The 15,409-nt window shown below is 46.3% G+C and overlaps 1 protein-coding gene across 1 annotated transcript; it reads right to left on the bottom strand.

The window, feature by feature from the left end:
- Window positions 1-43: 43 nt before the first annotated feature.
- On the bottom strand, window positions 44-14,402 carry TCN2 (transcobalamin 2). Its single transcript, XM_081892443.1, has 10 exons — window positions 14,085-14,402; window positions 12,045-12,195; window positions 10,994-11,183; window positions 9,065-9,225; window positions 8,642-8,803; window positions 7,174-7,349; window positions 5,806-5,977; window positions 3,785-3,983; window positions 2,331-2,452; window positions 44-638 (listed from the first exon to the last, which is right to left on the bottom strand). Exons 2-10 carry the CDS (start codon window positions 12,109-12,111, stop codon window positions 577-579), a joined length of 1,311 nt encoding a protein of 436 aa, XP_081748569.1. The 5' UTR covers window positions 12,112-12,195; window positions 14,085-14,402; the 3' UTR covers window positions 44-576.
- Between the last annotated feature and the right edge of the window lie 1,007 nt (window positions 14,403-15,409).

The following is a 15,409-nucleotide window of genomic DNA, read 5'->3' as shown; positions in this document are numbered from 1 at the left end:
CTGTCATGGAATGTTAGATGGAAGTCCAAAAGAATTACTGTACAAGAATGGAAAATAAATTTTATTAGTTTTCAATTACAATAATCCAATACTAGCCTCATTCTAACATTGCCAAATTATAATACAATTAATAATACCAATCACTGAGATGCCAAATTATACAATTTAGGTGGCCTCCCGCATGCTAGAATTGAGGATTTGAAGGTTCATTTCTGCGTTCCAAAATCTTATGAATTCCAATTACGTTCTGGTCAAAATAACAATCCTTTGTATCGCCAGCTGCAGTTTTAAAGACTTCCATTTGTATTGGCACATTAAATGATTTATACAGCTACAGGTGAAGCATTCAAACGCTCTTCTTGTTCTTCCTGGGTGTGGCAATTATTCTGTCTGTAATGTTTCTTCCTGCCCTTGTAATATATTATGTCTATCAGTTGTTGCTGTTCTCCATTATGCCTCGGGCAGAGCTTGCGTCCCATTGTTGCTTCAGGATTTCTTCACTGCTCCCTCTGTGTCCTGCGAGCCAGTTGGGACAGAGATAGCAGAGAGCCAATCAATCAGAGTGTGGGCTTATTTCTACCAAGGGCTAAATTTGAAGAGGATGGTTTCTTCGTTTTGTGGGATGTAGTCTGCGATACCTGCAAAACAGGGCAAAAGATGAAACTGTAAGGAAAGAGAGGCATTACGAAGACCAAATTGCTCCTCCCCAGGACTTTGGGTTTGCTGCAATGATATGGGAGTGGAGAAATAAAGTGCAGAATTCCGTCTCCTGACAATCTCTGTTTTTCAAATAAAAACGTTAAATTCCTAGACCTTAGGTTTGCAGACATATGCCTGAAGATAAATCATCCCAAGCAGAAGTGAATGCATTAATGCATCTACCTCTCAGTGCCTGTAACATCCAAGCCACATTCAATGCCTTCTGGAAATGCAACAAAGTTCAAGACTGAATTAAATCCGCTGGCTATGCAAGGCCAATGCTGTGTGTATTAACAATACAGTCGTATCTTGGATCCCGAACGCCTTGGTACTCATCTGTTTTGGCTCCCAAACACTGCAGACCTGGAAGTGAGTGTTCCGGTTTGTGAACGTTCTTTGGAAGTCGAACGTCCGATGGGGCTTCCGCGGCTTCTGATTGGCTGCAGGAGCTTCCTGCAGCCAATCAGAAGTCGCGCCTTGGTTTACAAATGTTTTGGAAGTCGAATGGACTTCTGGAACGGATTCTGTTTGCCTTCCGAGGTACTACTGTAATACTACTACTACTACTACAGTGGTACCCCGGGTAACAGACACTTCAGGTTACAGACACTTCAGGTTACAGACTCCGTTAACCCAGAAATAGTACCTCGGGTTAAGAACTTTGCTTCAGGGTGAGAACAGAAATTGCGCAGCAGCAGCAGGAGGCCCCATTAGCTAAAGTATCTCAGGTTAAGAACAGTTTCAGGTTAAGACCGCATCTCCAGAACAAATTAAGTTCTTAACCCGAGGTACCACTGTACTATACTAATAATAACACCCTTCCTTTCCCCCTGACTCAAGGTGGCTTACAGCTAAAATAATAACAGCTAAAACACGGGGGGGGGGGGGGGATACAATCATTAAAAAACAACTAAACCTGGATAGAATTAAAACTATATATATTCAACTGCCCTTCTATAATTGCAACACCCAAGCAGAGAAATTGATGTAGGGTAAGGCTCTGGACGCAGGTGGCACTGTGGATTAAACCTCAGAGCCTAGGACTTGCCGATCAGAAGGTCTGCGGTTCGAATCCCCGCGACGGGGTGAGCTCCCGTTGTTCGGTTCCAGCTCCTGCCAACCTAGCAGTTCGAAAGCACACCAAAGTGCAAGTAGATAAATAGGTACCGCTCCGGCGGGAAGGTAAACGGCGTTTCCATGCGCTGCTCTGGTTCACCAGAAGCAGCTTAGTCATGCTGGCCACATGAATCGGAAGCTGTATGCCGGCTCCCTCGGCCAATAAAGCAAGATGAGCGCCACAACCCCAGATACGGCCATGACTGGACCTAATAGTCAGGGGTCCCTTTACCTTTAAGGCTCTGCCAAGAGAATCTATGGCCTCAAATTCCCTCAGCACAGGCATATTATTTAGTCCCTAAGGGTGTAAACCAGGCTTGGAATCGTGGGGACAAAGCCTAGGGAATGGTTTAAAGCCGGAATTGGTGATGCTAGCTGAGGCTGATGGGATTTGTAGCCCAAAGCTACAACCCAGAGAGCACCGGGTTGGCAAAGCCTGGTCCAAGCCAATCCCTCCCTCCCCGCCCCAGAGATAGGACAAAGGTCTCCTTTGCTGCTGGGCTTCTATCACTCGCCTTGCTCCAGGGCAGTGTTTGGAGCTCGGAGAACCTTCCAGTACTTGCGTTCCCCTTCCCGAGGCTTCACCCCCATCACTGCGGTCAGCAGAGGGCCAGACAGCGTCTTCTGGGTCTCAAACCTGTTTAGCAAAAGAAGGAAGAACTGTCATGAATTGCTGAGGAATGAGCAGGTGTAGGAACAATGGAAGAACCGTTCTGGACCAAAGACCTCCCTTCTCAGCATCCTGTTCTCACAGTGGCTGAACAGTTTGCATGTGGGAAACTTGCAATCCAAGCATTTGAACCTACCCAGATCCTGAAATCATCTTCTGAGGCCCTTCTTCGTGTGCCTCCTCCTCGAGAGGTGTGGAGGGCGGCAACACGAGAACGGGGCCTTATCTGCAGTGGCTCCCTGTCTGTGGAATGCTCTCCCCAGGGAAGTTTGCCTGGCGCCTTCATTACACACCTTTAGATGCCAGGCAAAAATGTTCCTTTTTAACCAGGCCTTTGGTTGACCTGCTTGACATCCTATGCCCTTTTAAAATGTGGCTCTTTTCTGGAAGGGTGCTAGTAGGCATTGATTGCTTTATTATATTATTAATAATATCATTATCAATGTATTAATTAGAAATCATTTTGAGAGTGTGTTTTCTTGCAAGCAAGGGGCGTATAAATTTTCTGAAACAAACCAATAAGTAAAATCAGTAACCTTCTACACAATTGGCTCAAGGTGATGTACAGTGAAAACAGCAATAAAATTAAATTTAAAGATAAAGCATTCGTATCATTATAGATAATAAAATCAAATAATTAAAATTGGGGGGGGGTTGCTATCCCCATTCCCAACACCAATGCCAACAATAATTCTTTTGAATGAAACAACAGAAATTTGTGTGTATGTTTAATTTCTATTTTGTTATACTGCCTTTCTTTCGTCTTGTATGTTATTGAAGTGTAGGTTCTTTCTTAAGTAAATAAACAATTTTTAAAACCCCACAAAAAACAGCATACGCATCTACAGTCGTACATTGGATCTCAAACACCCTGGCTCCCGTAGAAATCGGCTCCCAAACAATCGAAACCTGGAAGTGAGTGTTCTGGTTTTTGAATGATTTCTGGAAGCTGAACATCCGGTACGGCTTCCGATTGGCTGCAGGACGATCCTGCAGCCAATCGGAAGCCGCGCATCGGTTTTTGAACGGTTCCGGGAGTCGAACGGAATCCCAGAACGCATTCTGTTCAAGAACCAAGGCACAACCGTAAATCAAAACTAAAAACAATGCATGAAGAAGGTCCCGGGTTCAGACCCCGCCCCGCCCCATAGCATCTCCCGGTAGGACTATGAATCACCCCTGGGCTGGATGGATCTGTGGTCTTCCTCGGTGGAGGGCAGCTCCCTCAGTTCCTGTACCTCCACTGACCCCTACCCCCTTAACACCAGCCAAAGCAAATGAAGATGGAATTAGCCTCACGTGAAGCGCTTAGGGGTATTCAGCTTCTCTGCAACTTTCAGCACGTCCAGCAGAGAGGAGCCAAGAGGAACTCTGACGACGTGTCTGTACAACGGCACGCGAAGAGGTGGCTGCTTCACAAGCAGCTCGACGCGGATGCTCGGCCTACTCCCGGTGGGCGGCTCCACCCTGGGAGTGGAGGTGACAAAATTCAAACCACCTGCACGCAAGGAAACAAAGGTTGAGGGTGCATCAGGAGTCAGGCTGGTTCCTGGTGGACCTTATCATTTCTGCATCATTGGTGATGCCATTTTGGACCCTTCCCAGGTGTGTTCTGTTAGAATTCCTGCTCCGTGATTGCAGTCATGGGATTGTTGTCTATCTCATGACGTGGTATGTTTTGACTCCACAAAGTGGGAAGTGACGGAGGCAGGATGTTTGTGTTACTGTGTTCCGTAAAGTGGGGCTATTGTCCTTTGTTCTTTTTCTCTTTGCTGTCTGATGCTAGAGAGAGAGGGAGCCATGTTGAAGTGCTCTGCGTGTGTTTATATGTAAATAAAGTAGATTAGCCAAAATGCTGAGTTGCTGAGGTCTGTTACGCATGATGCGCAAACTCTGTGGATCCCTAAGTGTGCCGATGTCTGTTGGCATCAGTCATTGTGATGTTCGGGCAGAAGAAAGCTTTTGAAGCTCCTGAACGATCAACCAAGAGGGAGGGAACATGCCAGTCGGGCATGTGTCTCTGCCAGGGTCCTACTCGAGTGTAGCTGAGCTCCTGGTGGACCTTATCATTTCTGCATCATTGGCGATGCCGTTTTGGACCCTTTCCAGGTGTGTTCCACCTCCCCACAGGTGTCCCTCTTCCCCCTCCGGCCTTCAAGTGGTACCCGGAGAACCCTGCCTCTTTAATCTCAGAGGAGGAGCAAGAGGCGCTCTGTGTATGCTCAGGTAAAACCTCTACTTGTTTTTTGGCTGGCGGCGAAGAGAGTATGCAAGTTGTCATAAGGACATAAGAAGTGCCTGCTTGGCCCGGAAAGCTGGGAAGCTCACAAACAGGACCTGAGCACAGAGTGTGATTCCCATATTTCGGACAGCAGAGGTAGTACACAGCCATCCTGGCTAGTAGCTGTCGACAGCCTTTTCCTCCACAAATTTGTCTTTTAAAGCCATCTGAGCTGGTGGCCATCACTGCTTCCTGGAGGAGCGAATTCTGCAGCTCCAGGCACAGAGATCTGCTGCCTCCAATCTAAGCACTGAGAGCTAAGATGAGACATCAGGGAGCTGTTATCTCCGACCTTAGTGCTTAGTATCACAGCACTAAGATCACAGAGAAGTCTTTGCTTATAGGTCTTTTAATGGCAGCAGGCAGAGGCTTTTCTCCGGTCTCAGCACTGTGGAAGCTGCATTGCTAAGAATGGAGCTAAGCCTGCGTCTGATCTTTTTTTAATAATAATAATTATTTTATTTACGATTTTTAGTTTTACACATTTCAATGATTTCACAATCCTTTTAACATTTCGAAACTCGACTTCCTCCCCCCCTCTTTCTGTGGTTCCTTAAATTTACTTTTTATCTTTTCTGAAAATTCCAAATTAATTTACTCATTAATTCATCTACTTTAAATATATCCTCTTAGAAAACTGCAGGTTATTACAATAATCCTGCCAGTGTTCTTATCTGTTTACAGATTATTAGTAAATGTTCAATAAACCATTTCTGTTCTTTTATTTAAAAAAGTTGGTTGCCTTGATTTCTTATTTTTCCGGTAAGTTTTGCCATTTCTGCATAATCCGTAAGTTTTTGCACCCTTTCTTCTTTCGCTGGGACAAGCCTGTGTCTGATTGTGTGACTTGATTTCAGGCAACTAACATGTAGGCAGCCCTTCGCACCTGTCAAAATGGGCCGCAGAGGCCAGTTCTGGATCTGGTCCCCCTCTATGGTCTCAGTGTTCCACAGCTCTACCCCGGCTTGACTGGACCCAAAAGTGGACTGCGTCCCCACTACTCCTTTGCAACACCCTCTTTGCTCCCCTTGCCCACTACCTGTCTCAGCTTGGCACACCATCCTGGCGACATCCAGGTAACTCTTGCCATGCAGGGCAGGCAGCAACTGGGACTTGATGAGGGCGTTTTGGAAATCTCCTCGCTCCAGGCTTCGAATCAGGGTTGCAACAGCCTCGGGACACTCTGGGTTCATCCCCGTAGCAATGAGGAACTGAATCGCAAAGAGATGGGAAAGGCATCAGAGACTGAAGAAAAGTGCCTTTTTATGTTAGTTCTTGCACTCCCACCTACGGTAGAAGAGGCTACTGGTGGCATTGCCTGAAATCCTGGCAAAGCTAAAAGGGAAATGTCGCATCAGCCAGAAGCTCCGCAGAGGTTTCCACTCTGTGCTGAAGAGGCAAGCCATTCCCTAGCCAAGGTCTTCAACCTCAGATTGGGGAAAAAAGACTTGCCTCTTCAGCACTGCATGTTGCGTTTGGAAAAAACCATAGAACCAAGTGGAGAGAATCAGATTCTGGAATGGGACGCAACAGGAAAGGAAATTCAGAGGTGGCTGGGGCTGATGGGGCTGAAGGTAAGGAGACCAGCAGTAGGTGGCACCAGAGCCAATGACAGGAGGAGACAGCTCATCCTAGCTTTGTTCCCCTACTTTGTTCTCCTACTTGTTGAGTTCTGCGACTATGGAGGAGGAGGAGGAGGAGGAGGAGGAGGAGGAGGAGGAGGAGGAGGAGGAGAGGCTCAGCTTGTATATAAGAAGCCAGGCAGGTGGGGGCTGGGCGGGGTCAGAGAGAGGTTGGTGGGGCAGTGCCCCGTTTGCTCTAATGGGCCAAGCCCACTAGTGGAGGGATCCTTCAAGTTTCTGCCTCGTGGTTACAGAGTAAGAAAATAATAATAAAATAATAATAATAATAATAATAATAATAATAATAATAATAATAATAATAATATTTTATTTATACCCCGCCCTCCCCAGCCAAAGCCAGGCTCAGAGCGGCTAACCACAATAAAAGTAACACATCATTCTAAAATCAATTCATTCTAAAATCAATTGAAAATCAAATTAATGGCAACCATTGGGCTAGAGTTCTATGAGGATTGCCAAAGGAGGGAGTCAGGCTGTGCCCTGACCAAAGGCCTGGGGGAACAGCTCTGTCTTGCAGGCCCTGCGGAAAGATATCAAGTCCCTCAAGGCCCTAGTCTCTTGTGACAGAGTGTTCCACCAGATTGGGGCCACAGCCGAAAAAGCCCTGGCTCTGGTTGAGGCCAGCCTAACCTCTCTATGGCCAGGGACCTCCAAGATGTTTTTGTTTGAAGACCGGCTTAGCTAAGCAACGGCTTAGCAAGAGCTATAGAATAGTAAACATGAGAATTGCCATCCCTCCACTTCGCCTGCAGAGTCCTCCTCACCTGTGTGGCCAGGGGGCTGCTGTCGACATTGCCAAAAGTCCCTTCTGCAGTCTTGGCCTGTAGTATCTTCCGCTTGACTCTCTGCACAGCCTGGCTGAGGTTTGCCACCAGCTCTGGCCTGTAGAAGGTGGCCTGTTCCAAGCAGGCAAAGGCCAGACCTCCCATCGCCTCTGTGTCTGGGTGAGCAAGGTTAAAACAGCCATGAAGAGGAGAGCTGACCCGCCAGTCCCAAACACATGCCTACATCCTTCGCATGGCTTGCTCCATCGATCCACCTAGCTCAGTACTGTCTACATTGACCGGCAGCAGCTCTGGGAGTCTCTCCCAGCCCTACATGGAGATGTGGGCAATTGAACCCAGGACCATCTGCAAGCACAGCAGGTGCTCTACCACTGAACGCCGCCACCCATTTTCCATACACACAGTGCTCCCTGCTTCTCCATACCTCTGTCCTCCCAACAGCTAATCACCAGTCCCTGCCCTTTGCCACCTGGGGCAATGCCCCACTCTGTCTAACGGTAGGGCCGGTCCCAGAGAAGACAGCCAAGCTGCTACAGGGAAAATGGGCACAGAGCCCCGGAGCAGCCCTTCTTGGTGTGCCTCCTCCACAAGAGGTCTGGAAGGTGGCAACACGAGAAAGGGCCTTTTCTGCAGTGGCTCCCCGTTTGTGGAATGCTCTCCCCAGGGAGGTTCAGCTGGCGCCTTAATTATACAGCTTTAGGCACCAGGCAATAAATGTTCCTCCATAACCTCCTTAATTAACATCCAATGCCCTTTTAAAATGTGTTGCGGAAGTTCATTGGGATGTTTTTGTTTTTATAATGTAGTTTGTGTTTTTATTTTGTGGCTTATGTTGTAACCACCCTGAGACCTGCGGGTATAGGATAGTATACTACTACTACTACTACTACCAACAATAATAATATATACATGAATGAGTGTCTCCACCCCCATCGTTCAGCCTGGACACTGAGGTCCACCTCCGAGGGCCTTCTGGTGGTTCCCTCCTCGCGAGAAATGATGTTACAGGGAACCAGGCAGAGGGCCTTCTTGGCGGTGGCGCCTGCCCTGTGGAACGCCCTCCCATCAGATGTCAAGGAAATAAACAACTATCTGACTTTTAGAAGACATCTGAAGGCAGCCCTGTTTAGGGAAGTTTTTTATGTTTGATGTTTTGTCGTGTTTTTAATATTCTGTTGTGAGCCACCCAGTGTGGCTGGGGAAACCTAGCCAGATGGATGGGGTTTAAATAAAATCATCATCATTATTAGTCATTCACCAGCAGTAAAAAAAACCTCTTGCAAACCAGATTAAAATGGGTCATCCCCAACTGCTTGCTGCCCCCAGCCAGAAGCCGCACAGACCATTAAAGTTGAAAGGCATCAAACCCCACCACCACCCCCCGGGCAGAAAACAGTTGAGATCAAGAAACCTGAATGGACTCATGTGCAAAGGGGGCAGCACGTACCCACAGAGTGCTTGTTGTGGAGCACAAATCGTCCGTGCTCCTCTGCGTGCAAGAGCTTGCGGATCACATGCTCGTCGATCTTCTTGCGGTGAACACACAAGGCTAAGACCCCCAAGCTGTACTGGTAGTAGTTGGTGATGGGGTGTCCTGTGTCCTTGTGACCTGGGTGCAGGAAGAGAAAGACCAATGGGTAAATCTGCCTTTTCTGCCGTAATTAATTACCCAGCTCCCTGCTGACCTTTAGCCTACGAAGCCCTGCTCTGAGGCTTCCAGATGCTGGCAAAACCTCTCCTTAAGTGCTGGCCCCTAATTCAGACTTCCAACACTTGCTTTCATTCAATTAGTCTTTTAATGTGACAGCACCTACCCACTGGAACTCCTTGCCACTTGACACCAAGCAGGCGCCATCGCCTGGAACCTTACCTATCTGCGCCTTTTCCTTGTTCAAGTGAAGCTTAAGCTGGGTCACCAGCTGCCTCTCTTCCAGTGCCTCCATGTCGTGGCAGGCGGCCCGCAGCGCAAGGAGGTACAGGGCCAGCTGACCTGTGCTAGGATGCTCATGGTAGCGGACTGGAGTCAGAGAGCTGGATTGGAAGAAGTCAGAATAACCACACCGTTAACCCCTTCCATGCAGCCAGGCTAGGCCTTCTCCAGGTTTAACTTCATTTATCCAGTTCAATTTTATTACAGGGCTTCCCAAGCTTGTGTCTCTAGCTGCTTCTGGACTACAAATCCCATCACACCCTGACTGCTGATCCTGCTAGCTAGCGAGGATGGGAGTTGCAGTCCAAAAGCGGCTGGAGACCTAAGTTTGGGAAACCGTGTTATATTGCGTCCAGAGCCCACCTTTTTCTCTAAGGCGCTTAAGGTTGTGTATGTGGATCTCCCCGCACAACAACCTTGCGAGGTAGGTTTGGCTGAGAGTGACTAACTGGGCCAACACCACCCAGTGAGCTTTGTGGCTGAGCGGGGATTTGAGCTGGCCTCCCGTTTCCTCGTCCAGCCGACGAACCACGGCACCACCACCGTCTCTCTCTTTGTTTCGTCTAGAATTAGGATGTTCATTCATAATAAAATTTACATTCACTGGCATAATAATGGTGGCGTTATTGCTATATTTTAAATGAAGACCTGGTCGTAACCCTCACCCTCTCCCCTTCTTCCTCTCTGTTGTCTCCCACACTGTCAAAATTCAGATTGTAAGATGCTTGGAATGGGGTGGGCCTGTCTGTCTGCTTGCTTGCTTGCTGTTGCTTTGTTGGAATGCAAGAGTATACTGAACTAATATATCATAGAATGGTAGAGTTGGAAGGGACCACGAGGTTCATCCAGTCCAACCCCCTGCAATGCAGAAATCTTTTTGCCCAACATGACTCGAACCCATAACCCTGAGATTAAGAGTTTCTTGCTGGTTGCATCAGGCCCATACAGCCCAGCATCCTGTTCTCATAGTGGCCAACCAGATACAGTGGTACTTCTGGTTGCGAACGGGATCCGTTCCAGAGGCCCGTTTGCAACATGAAAAGAATGCAACCCACAGCAGCGCGTCTGCGCACGCGGGGGTTGTGATTTGCCGCTTCTGCGCATGACGTCATTTTGTGCTTCTGCGCATGCGCAAGCGGCGAAATCCAAAAGTAACCCTTTCCGGTTCTTCCGGATTGCCGCGGGACGTAACCTGAAAGAATGTAACATGAAGCAGACGTAACATGAGGTATGACTGTACCCATATGTGAAACCTGCAAGCGGGACCTGATCCCAAGAGGACTTTTCTCTTCTGTGGTTCCCAGCAATGTACATTCATTGCTCCACCCCCTTCTGCCCAGGGGCGCCGACTTATAAAAAATATTGGGGGGGCGGGGGCCCATACCGACTTATAAAAAATATTGGGGGGGCCCAAGACCTCCAAACCGCTGCTGCTGGGGGAACGAAAGGGGCGAGCCCCGGGCTGCCCCGACCTTAAGTGAACCTGTGAGGGCCCGCCCTTTGTGGCAGCCGATTGGCTGCCGCCGTGGGCGGTGAATATTAATGAGCTAGGGGGAATCCCCGCTTCTCGAGGGGATTGTTGATGGGTCAAGAGCCCGCAACCCCACCCCCTCTCTAGATCGGGAGTGGCTTTGTTTTAACTCATTACTGAATGTATTTTAAAAGGTAACTATCGTCAAACAAGGAAAATAAAAAATACCAACATAATTTTGTGATTTTACAAAGCATAATATAACTAATAATTTTCTTAAATTATTGGGGGGGCAGAGCTCGGGCCCCCTCAGGCCCCATGGAGTCGGCGCCTATGCTTCTGCCTCTGGTCCTCATGCTGCAAAATTCCCCACCACCAAAACCCTGTGCTAAACATACGCGCTGGCATTGGGCTGAAAGGCATCTTTCAGGCGCTGGAGGTACTGGCTCTCCCTCTGCAAGTTGTGGTCGTTAGACAGCCGCAGGGCCAGGTAAACACTGGGGTTCGGCTCCTCAGACGCATCCTCTGCCACTTTCAAGAGCTCCGTGTTCAAAGACCTGATGCGATCAGAATTTCCTGTGGAGATTTCTGACCCGAGAGAAGAACAAAACAGGATCGCGAATGTGGCTGCTTTGAAACACATGACTTCCCCCAAAGAACTGTGGGAAATGTAGTTTATATTAAGGGTTCTGGCAATTCATAGAATCATAGTCCAACCCCCTGCAATGAAGCCAACTTGTGTCTCTGTGAGGTTGAAACTACAATTCCCAGCATTCTTGCCCGGGTGGGTGGGGGTCATGAACTTTGAAGATGTGTTGAATGTGCTTTAAATGCATGGGGTGAATCTGCCCTGACCCTTCCTCATTAAGGTAAAAACTTTCCCCATATCAGTGCCACAGATTCTCCACCTTCATTCTGATTCTCTTCTACATTCTGCTGTAAAGCACAGCTGTCAACTTTTCCCATTTCTTGCGAGGAATCCTATTCATAGCTGTCAACGTTCAGATTTGAAAATAAGGGATCAGCAGCCTCACCTGTCCCAGGGACAGTCTACGGGATATCTAACAATCCGGGATAGCAGCAGGAAGCGGCACTGGAATAAGGGAATTTCCCGCAAAAAAAGGGAAGGTTGACAGCTATGATCCTATTCAGAGTAAGGGAATTTCCCTTTAAAAAACGTTGACAGCTATGGCTGTAAGAACCTTGTCTTATACATCCTCAATAGTTATACATCATAATGTGAATCTTGTTCATGTTTTTTTAAATTTCAGTGAGAGGGAAAAGCAATTTGCAAACTATATCTATCTATATCTATCATCTATCTATCATCTATCTAAATATCTATCTATCTATCATCTATCGATCATCTATCTATCAATCATCTATCTATCTATCTATCTATCTATCTATCTATCTATCTATATGATACTTCTCTTAAGCAGAGATTACCACACAGCTGGACAGAGGCAAACACGATGGGGAAGAGGACGAAGAACCGTAGACCTCTGGGGTCCATGCTTGCCACGAGAAGGAAGTCAACAGACAGAGGTGCCGGCCAGAATTTCAGGAAGGAGTCCAGAAACTTGGAGGCAAAGACAGCCTGTGAAAGATTCAATGGGAGGAATATCATGATGACACAATCTTCCCAAGGAAGAAGTGCTGAGTCTGCGCAACAGGAAGGACTTTGGCTGGATGAGGAACAACAAGTACTGGTGTGGCAGATCAGGAATGTCCATTGGCTATCCTTCCTCTTGATGCTTCACAGATAGCATGTTACACACGTATCTGGTTCCACAGAAAGCACTTTATCTCAACTAGATTTTTTTAGGGAGTGGCAGGATGAGACTCCATGCCACAGCCTTTGAGATCAAGCATAGGAAGTGGTCCACCACACATTCACAGAGAGGACTCCCATGCCCTCAATGCAGGAATAAACTTGTTGTGGATAATGCTTCCCCCTGGCCTCCAACCAGGGCCAGGTTTAGGTTTGATGAGGCACTAAGCTACTGAAGGTAATGGGGCCCTGCTATGTCCAGCTGTCCTTCGTCAACAACAATTTGTCACTTTTTTGTGCGCTGAATATATGATATATGGTAATTTATGGACCTAATAGGTATCTAAAGTCATTTGCACATAACAAAATTTGTATTTTATCAAAGTACAGTGGTACCTCGGGTTAAGTACTTAATTCGTTCCGGAGGCCCGTTCTTAACCTGAAACTGTTCTTAACCACTTTAGCTAATGGGTCCTCCTGCTGCCGCCGCGCCACCAGAGCACAATTTCTGTTCTCATCCTGAAGCAAAGTTCTTAACCTGAAGCACTATTTCAGGGTTAGCGGAGTCTGTAACCTAAAGCGTATGTAACCTGAAGCGTATGTAACCTGAAGCGTATGTAACCTGAGGTACCTCTGTAATTGTTGAACTGAAATACAATTAAGAAGAAGTATATTAATAGTGAAATTGGGGGGGGGGGCAAGAGACTGGGGCCCTAAGCTATAGCTTGTTTAGCTTATACATAAATCCGGCACTGCCTCCAACATTTCTCTGATGAAAACAGGGATGTCCTACCATACCCTCCAGCATTTCTAAAATGAAACCAGGGACATTCTAATGGAAACAGGACATTCTGGGATCAAATCAGAAACCGAGACGGCTTCTGTAAATTGAGGGCTGCCCCCGGAAAATAGGATCTGCCATCAGTGGCTGCTAGATGTTTACATTCCACTTCCCCTATTGGAGGAAGTATGCCTCTAAATGACAGTTGCTGGGAATTGCAAGAGGGGATAGTGTGATATATCGTCCACTTTGGAAACTACTGAACTACGTACACTCTTCCCCCTTCAACCTGCTCAGCCAAGCCATTGTGTCTGCCTCTTACATCCCTTGTTGGATAAGGGTGCTTCAGGCTGCAATCCCATGCACCTATTCCTGGCAGAAAGCCCCACTAAACACAGCAAGACTTAGTTCTGCATAAATAAACGTGCATGGGGTTGAGCTACATCAATAATATAACATTGTACCTGAGGGATCAAGGATTATGCAGGGAGATGTGGGGTGTGAGGGGGAAACTAGCTGTCTTTTTTATAATATTTTTAAATTAATTTTAACATATAAATTATAAAATGTACCACAAAACTTATCACTTATACAATCTTTTTGGACTTCCATCAGCACCTCTGATGATCCACCGTTTTAACCACTTCTTATGCATTTCTTAACTTTATATTGCCTTTACATCTCTTAACAAATCATCCTGCCCCTTGTCCATTTTTACAATACTTCTAATAATACTCCTCATAAAACTTCTTGCAACCCTATAAACGTCGTCTGTTCTTCACAATTTCTTTTCAAATAGTCCGTAAATTTACTCCAGTCTTCCGTGAATTTCTGGTCTCCCCGGTTTCGAATCCTTCCTGTTAGTTTATCTAGTTTTGCATAGTCTATTAACTTCATCCTCCGGAAACTAGCTGTCTTAAAGAGGAGAGCCTACCTGATATGGTCACTTGATGTCCTAAGAGTCTTCACCTCTTCCTGTGAATGATGAATTGGGGTGCGCGAGGACTGAAATCAGCTTTTAGAAGGAGACTTTTCCTCCACTTTCTCACCACAGGCAGGCAGTGAGGAATCTTCTTTCACTCTTGTTTATTTCAGGTCACGTGACATCTCCTCCAGCTGCTGAAGTCAGCTGTTTGCACAGTGTTTCCTTTCAATTTAAGTGGCTGGGCTGCAGCTCTGGAAGGGAAAAATACGCAAGTTTCAGAGTCCTGAATATGTGGAATCAGGACAGGTCAAGAGCACGTTGGAATAATTCACAGAGACGGCCAGGAACAAAGGAGCCCCAAATAACCTTGTGACCTAGCTGGTGATATATTAGTACCTTCCCATGATTTACCTCAGATAATAATCTGAAATAATGCAATGCTCTTGGTTGGAACGTGTCTTCAGATAACGGGTACAAAGATCGTAACAGCCTAAGCTGGCACCTGTCTGAACACAACTCTTCTCCTTTTTTAAAAAAAGAAACAAAAGTCCTAACTCCTCACTGAAAGAAACCTCACACAAGTTTTCAAAGTGAAGTTTGCCCATAGTGATTTTGCATCAAGATATATGTTTAGGCTATAGAATACCGGAGTGTGAAAAAGGAGGGATCAAGCTCTATATATGAACTTCTTTTTGCAGGATCTGAGTTAATTCGACCATTAATCAGATGTAACTATTTCATTTCTCTCTCAAAAAAATAAAAATGCTGGAAATCTCCCTTTCTTGTTTAAAAGCGCTTATAAGCTGCTTAATATATTTGGGGGAGAAAAATATTAAGCCCTGTGTGCAACATAAAAGCAAACATTATTGTTAAAACAAAAATGTAACATAAAACCAATAAAACAGTAATACAACATAACAAATAAAACTGGAATTCCAGGGGATTCAGGCACATAGAGGCTGAATTTATGGATCAGGGAAAGCTTGGATTAATCACTGATGGGCTGCATATTCATTTGAAGTACGGTACAGTACTGATTGTAAAATTGGGCACACTGTACATTTAAAACACATTTGAAGCATAATATTCTTTCCCTCAAAGAATTATGGGTACTGTAGTTGAGCCCTCACGGAGTTACAATTCCCAGCAACCTTTAACAAACTACTGCACCCAGAATACTTTGAGGGGAGTTTGTGCTTTAGGTGTGCTTTAAAGGTATAGTGGGTAAGCAGCTTAAGAACCTTCCAAGTGTTTTTTTTAATCCAAAACTGTGCAAGGCTGCTTGCTGTGTCATAAACCCAAGGCAGTATGTTTTCCCTGTAATCTATTGTCTC

This window comes from Podarcis melisellensis (assembly GCF_964234715.1).
Source record: "Podarcis melisellensis genome assembly, chromosome: 16".
Lineage (NCBI taxonomy): Eukaryota > Metazoa > Chordata > Lepidosauria > Squamata > Lacertidae > Podarcis > Podarcis melisellensis.
Note: the sequence above shows the minus strand (reverse complement) of the source record. Positions and strands in the feature narration are given on the sequence as shown.

Excerpts from the sequence above, each read along its gene's own strand:
- TCN2 (XM_081892443.1), bottom strand. The coding sequence starts at position 12,111 with ATGGACCCCAGAGGTCTACGGTTCTTCGTCCTCTTCCCCATCGTGTTT. Across the intron at positions 11,184-12,044 it reads TGCCTCTGTCCAGCTGTGTG|AAATCTCCACAGGAAATTCT; the intron begins GTAATCTCTGCT and ends CTCTCGGGTCAG. Across the intron at positions 9,226-10,993 it reads TTTCAGCCCAATGCCAGCGC|CTCTCTGACTCCAGTCCGCT; the intron begins GTATGTTTAGCA and ends CTTCCAATCCAG.